This window comes from Centruroides sculpturatus, unplaced genomic scaffold (assembly GCF_000671375.1).
Source record: "Centruroides sculpturatus isolate CEXI.00-Female unplaced genomic scaffold, Cexi_2.0 scaffold119, whole genome shotgun sequence".
NCBI classification, from domain to species: domain Eukaryota; kingdom Metazoa; phylum Arthropoda; class Arachnida; order Scorpiones; family Buthidae; genus Centruroides; species Centruroides sculpturatus.
The window spans coordinates 89,454-96,722 of NW_019384338.1; the positions used below are offsets into that span (position 1 = coordinate 89,454).

The 7,269-nt window shown below is 26.8% G+C and overlaps 1 protein-coding gene across 1 annotated transcript in view; it reads right to left on the bottom strand.

The window, feature by feature from the left end:
• Positions 1 to 1,971: 1,971 nt before the first annotated feature.
• The window catches only part of LOC111632812 (SPRY domain-containing protein 7-like), a 27,228-nt gene continuing 21,930 nt past the window's right edge, over positions 1,972 to 7,269 (bottom strand). The window contains exons 4-5 of the mRNA XM_023377341.1: positions 2,244 to 2,346; positions 1,972 to 2,161 (exon numbers count right to left, since the gene is read on the bottom strand). Coding sequence (XP_023233109.1) covers positions 2,064 to 2,161; positions 2,244 to 2,346 — 201 coding nt within the window. The 3' untranslated portion in view covers positions 1,972 to 2,063. The remainder of the gene's footprint in view (positions 2,162 to 2,243; positions 2,347 to 7,269) is intronic.

The window sequence follows — 7,269 nt, forward strand, 5'->3', positions numbered from 1 at the left end:
GAGGGCATGTGTTGAAATGCTAATCATTTGCATATCCCAGCATGTTATACCTTTCATGAAAATTTTGCATCTATTGCATGCTACCTTCATGGTGTAGCAATTTTAATGGCCAGCAATGTAGAAATACTTAAACAAATCTTATAAATAATAAATGAATACTGTATAACCTGACACAGGCCACTGAATGTAGTCAAAAACACTCATTTTTTAAACCCTATTATTTGAACACTTACTATTAGAATATTTGAGAAAATGTATTTAAAATATTCATATCCCATTTTGGTATTAAAATATAAAATTAATGCTGTTTATTTATATTTTAATGCCGAAATGGGATATAAATATTTTAAATATATTTTCTCAAATATTCAATAGTAAGTGTTCAAATAATAGGGTTTAAAAATGAATGTTTTCAACTACATTCAGTGGCCTGTATCAGGTTAAGCAGATTCTATATTGAATGTCTATAACAGATTCGAAGATTAAAATAATGCCATTTTTCTTTGACACAATTGTTTTTGAATCAGCTTGCATTGCAATTTTTACAGAAAGAACATCTTAGCCCTAACCAGATAAAGAGAGAAGTTAAAATTCTTATTGCAATGCAAGCTGATTCAAAAACAATCATGTCAAAAAAAAACCCCAGTGTTATTCCAAACTTTGAATCTGCTGTAGAAGTTTGATGTAGAAACTACTAAACCTTATGCAGGCCAATGAATGTAGCAAAAATGTTAATTTTTTTAAACAGTGAATGCTGGAAACTGAGAGGAAGGTGTAAATTTTAATATTTGAAAATATTAAAACCAAAAAATTCTTTAAATTCTTGATAAAAATTTAATTTGCAACAAGTCTAGAAGAATATAAAATACAATATAAATAATATGAATGACTGTATTATTGAAAATGTTTCCTGTTAATAAAGATATAAAATTGGTATCTTAAAAGTTTATTTTCACATAAATTTTACACTTTTAAATAACAAATCAGATATCTTTTGTTACTATGAATAATTTAAATATAATAAAGTATTCAAAGATATATTTATTTAATAATAAAAATAAGTTTTCATAGTTAAAATATAATAATTTTTCACATTCTTTTTAAGTTCTGAAAGAATGAAATTTTTTTTATATCTTTTAAATTTACAAAACAGTAAATAAGATTTCAATTTATATTCTTAAATAATTGCTTTTATATTTTGAAATAAAAATTTAGTTCATAACTTCTTCATTATATTTAGATATGTTTTGATGCATATTATCAAAATTACTCTTTAAAAACATTTTCCAAAATGAAGAATAAAAATCTAATTTAATGAGAATTTATTAGTGAAATAATATTAAATTTATAAAGGTGATATATTCTAAATATTCAAATTCATATAAATTAAAATTTAATCTTGTTAAAAATAATTTATGGTTTTTTAAATCTTATTTAAAAGTATGTAAAACATCGATTCTAATTACTTATCTATGCAACATTTAATAATTCTAATGGCACTACTATTTTTATTCAATAAAATTATAAATTGCAAAATAATTTCTAATGAATTTTAATTTAACTAAAAAAACAAAGAAATTTGTTAATAAATTAACCATATTTTTTATTTTATTGTTAAACCGTGTGTGATTTTAATATAAAGTGGTTTTAAACTTTAATGTCTGTCCATATACAAACATTTGAATTTGTATAAAGATTTTTTTTTAACAACATTCATAACTTAAAAAATTTATTGTGTATGTTATGAATAATATAAAATAAAATATCCATTATAATCATTATTGTGTTAGAAATGAATCTATAATAATATATCAATATTTACTATTAAAATGAATAAATAACAATCTGTTAATAATATTCATTATTGGTTGTAATTTGTTAATATATTCCAAATGAAGTGATAAAAAATATTTTAAAGATATTTATATTAAATTTAACACAAATTTACTTAGCTCATATATTAAATAATTGCATTACAAATATACTTCCTTTTTAATTTCAATTTCTAATTTGATAATATGCAAATCAATCATTATAAAATAATTCTTTATGAAATCATTCTTTTATAATAAAGACTTTTCAATTAATATTCGATCATATCCAGGTGGAGGAGGATAAAAAAATAACGAAAAAACTGCATCCAGTATAGCACCATCATCAACTAAAAATAAAAAAAATAATGCATTAAAAATTTTATAATTTATTGTTGTATCATTTTAATTTTATTGAAAAGCTTATTTTACCATACAACACAGGATACAATTCTCCTTTTGCACTAGTTAGAGGAGTTTCCATATTTTTTCCATTAAGATAGAAATTCAACTCAACATGATCATAAGATAAACCCTGTTTTAAAAATATTCAATTTTATATAAATTATGTAAAGCACATCAAAACAAACAATTATTAATAAAAGCTTCTATTTTCTAAAATTTTTATTATAATAAAATATAGGCATATAATAATAATTATGTCATACCTCAAAAAAATAACATCCATATGTAGAAAAAATATATACTGTATACATATTATATAAATTATTATATATTATTTATATATAATTGTTATATATAATATAACAACCTGAAAATATTTGATAAACATAAGGAATGAACAAAAAGTTTCCATTCAAGGGATCTATAAGGCCCAGTAGGTTCATCCCATTTAAAAGAAATTACCACTGGCATTAAGAAAATTGTCCCATTGAGGAACCAGGTTAGCAATGCCTATCTGGTAGAAGTCAGTTAGCAAATGCATAAAAAAAGTCTGATACAGCCCTTTTCATGTCATCATCCAACTTGAGTCACCATCCTTTCAGAGTTTTCCAGAAGATCAAAGGCATGGAAATCATATAGAAAGAGATTTGAACTTTGGGTGCTCCAGGGATCTCCCATTTAAAGGTGTCAAACAGAAGTTTGACAACATTGTCAACATGACGGTGAATATCATTGCAACCTTCAAGAAACTTTGTATATCATTCCACAATACTATTGGAGCAGGCACATATCCCCATATCTCTTCACCATTCTGGTTTATGTATGTCCCTCTGCAGTCAAAAACATGGCAACATTGATCTGATATGAACATATTTGATAGTGATAGTGTCATCAGTATGTGTACTGTATATAACAAATACAATTTGGAATATAATAAATACCTTACTAATTCACAGCTAGATCACTGGCTTTATATCAGCTAACACTGTACTGTACATGTCTCAAATGTGACTGCAGTGCTATTGAAAAGAAATCTTTGCATCAACCTTTACAAATAACTTTCTGAAGTTTGTGTCAGAAAAATTTTACTTTCAAAATATATACAGTAAATTTTTAATTCCAATAAAGTTGGAATGATGCTTTAATTGATATTAATTAATAATTTAAATTAATAAATATTCATTAAATGTTGCCAGTTGATTCATTTATTTTCAACAAGATCAAAATAAATTCAATAGACTAATTTTAATTTTTATAAACATCTAATCAAGTTAATGAAATGAATTTAATTAAAAATTTATCAAAAATAACTTATAACTACGAAATTAAAAGCAGTACTTTAAAATGTATTAAGTTCTAGAATTTATCAATTTAATCAGCTTCCCTGTAACACTAATGCAATTAAATTTATCCATACATTTTATCTAATTACATATCATTTAGGATGTTTAAGATATATTGAAAGAGCAGAAAATTTATCATTCACTACAATTATGTTTCGTCTAAATAAATATACAATTACTCTAAATGGCAAAAGAATTAACATATCAAATAATGCTAAATGTTTGTTTCGTAAAATGATGGCGGTGATGATAGTAAATCACTTGTTCAAAATCAAATATTTTTGGGATTGATTATAATTATACCAATTTATTAGAAGAATCTTCCAGTATGACCACATTATATAAACTATATAAGTTTTTTGTACACTCACTAAAACTTTTGTAATAACATTTTTTATTTACCCCCTTGTAAAAGCAATTTGCTAAATCAATAAACTTATTATTATGTATCAAAACAAATTGTGAAAATGGAGGAAGTTACATTAGTTTAATTATGAATAATAATTATAATTTTTTAAATGCATGATCTCTGTAGTAACTGTTCTTGCCATTTAGTGTTAAAATAAATAGTCAAAGTCCTTCAACATTTCTTAAATTCCAATATCAATGCAAATAAATTTTATATTAAATTCTAGACCAAAACATGTAGATAAGTGATTCTAAAGAACTCTGAGAATTAAAGATATATTCTTCTTTATAAGACTAGACTTACTTTTCCAATATTCAATGACTAACAGAAGAATTTTTGCTAGAAATATTTAAGGTCTATAGATGTTTTTTTCTTCTAAAAATCAATTGTTTGAACTAGACATAACACAAATATAAATCACAATTTATTTGATGAATCAAACTGTTACAGAGGTATTTGAAAGCAGCACAAAATCTTTTTGAAATTTTTCCAAAATTTGAAGTCACAACACAATTACTATCATTGAAAATGTCTCTTTCCAGTTTTCATCACATGAGTAACAACCAATATGATGGAAACTGGAAAGAGACATTATAAAATCTATCAAATACACCAAAAAGCTTTTGATTTTAGCACTAAGAAAAATGAATGAAAGTAAAAGAATAGAGATAGAAATGATAAAATGATCACTTTACTGATAAAGAAAAGATTCTCATTTTCAAAGAGGCAGCTCTACAATAAAGGCTTGTTCTACTATATCCTATAAATAAGATCCAAAAGATTCTTCTCTAATCTAACAAAATTAAATTAAATGGTTAATAGAAAACTAAATGACTGATAGAATTTCTTATCCTATGATCAGTGATTAGCATATTTACAACTGCAATATAAAGTAATCCAGTTATTAGCTTGCATTTTTATACAATACATCAATACATACGAGGTCTGTTCGAAAAGTATCGGACCTTTGGTCGGCAAAAATACATTTATTGATTTTGAGGTACAAAACCCTAATCCCCTTCAAAGTAGTCTCCTTGGCAGTGTATACACTTTTCCCAGTGTTCCTGCCATTGCTGGAAACCCTGCTGGAACGAATCTTTTGGAATGGCCATCAGCCGGTCCATTGCATTCTGCACGATGTCTTCACTCGACTAAAATCGGGTTCCTTTTAGTGGCATTTTCAGCTTGGGATATAGCCAAAAGTCACACGGAGTCATATGGGGAGAGTACAGAGCATGACGAACAACAGGAGTGTTGTGTTTGGCGATGAAAGCCCAAATCAGATGCACAGAATGGGCGGATGCGTTATCACGATGGAGCTGCCAAATTTTGATTGACCACAGATCCGGTCGTTTGCGTCGCACATCATCGGAAAGACGACGAAGGACCTCCTGGTAGTACTCCTTTGCAATGGTTTGGCCTCGTGGTGCGTACTCACGATACACCACCCCACGAGAGTTGAAAAAACTGTCAACATGACTTTGATATTGCTGCGGACCTGCCGCGCTTTTTTTGGCCTCGAGGATCGTTCCCGAAAGTCTACTGAATCTCGCGAATGGTTTACGCTTAGGTATCGCCAAGGTTTTTGGCAAAATTTGATGTAATATCGCTGCTCACATTGTTCAGTCATTTTCCAACTTAGTGGAATCCGACGAGAACTTGCTACATGTCCTCACTCATAGGCCGACTGCCAACGACTAAAGCTTCCTGCAAGCGGGAAAAAATTCAAAGCTGTGCATGACTGTCCCCTCCACAACTCCACTGAAAGAGGCCTCCCGCATCATTGGTTTACGCGGAAAAAATAAAAGTCCGATACTTTTTGAACAGACCTCGTACTATATATATATATATCATTGTTGAGGATTTTATTCAGGCAAGGCATGATAATATAAAATAAAGCTTTCCAAGCCAAAACCAAGATATCCAGAACATTACTAATAAATATGGATACAATAAGACCTATATCAATAATAATAGAAAACATTTTCTGAAATTGACTTACAATTTAAATAAAAAGATCAGTTATCGAATGAAAGGTCACTGCAAAAAAAAAAAAAAAATGACTGAAATTACTTAAAAATGGTAAGAACAAAAAAAGACAACTTAAGAATGCAGAAACTACACTTACAGTGAACAAACAAAATAATAAATGATAGCATGATGAAAAACTAAACTAAAGAATTAAGGACTATATAAGATAATGATAGATGACAGATAATGCTTGTTGTAGCTAAATCCACTCCAAAAAAAAAAAACAATTAAATAAGATACAACAGCATTGTTGTTATAAACAAAACCAGAATATTTGTATGGACTACAAAAATTAAATAGTACAAAAAAAGAAATGTCCACATCTATGCTTCATTTTATCCTTTGCTATATTTAAAACTGTTAAATACAAAAAAAGAATGAAATGATTTTGAAGCATAAATGTGAACATTTAAATCTAAAAAGCACTAAAAATCTAAAAGAAGTTAGTGTTTAAAAACAAAGTCACACAATAAATATTTTAGAATGTATAATTTAATTAAGCTTCTACAATATATAATCTAAAAATAAGTAATTTTCAGTGATTTAAAGATTAACTGAATTTTTTGACTATTTTGGGATTCTGAGGATGAAGGACTGAATATCCTAGGAAGTACACTTAATGAATTAAGGATACTTGCTTTCTAGAAAAATAACATTATTTTTTTAATAATTAAATAATTGAAAAACTCACTTTGATAATGTTAATTTACTAAGAATAAACTTTTTATTAAAAGTGTATTATGTTTATTCCTAATAAACATATATCACTTTTAATAAAAGTGATTATTTTTGTACTAGCATACATCATTATTATTTTGTAATAATTAAAATAATAAAAAGTAGGAAAATTCAAAAATGACTCATATCCAGATGTGTTTTATTTTTTATTAAATTGTAATTCTGCCAGCCCTTTTCTACAAACAAATATTATATTGTTAGGTGTATTAAGTTCACGGGTTGGATGTCACGCCAACTTATGTCAATCAAAACTTCTTCTTCCAAGAACGTCAGTCTATGAGGCGTTAAATATACTTGAAATTATTTTAATTTACGAGCGCTTTCGACGTAAATAAGCACGTCGTCTTCAGGTAAAATTAAATTCGAATAAAGAATTCGAACCATACATTTAAATTTAAAACATTAACGATACTAGCCGTTTTTGAACATACAAAAAAGATTTTAAATTTAAATTTTTAGAATTAAACATTTAAAATTGGTGCGCATGCGTTTTAAAACAAATAAACATCGATTGGAGTGGCTATTAATTATT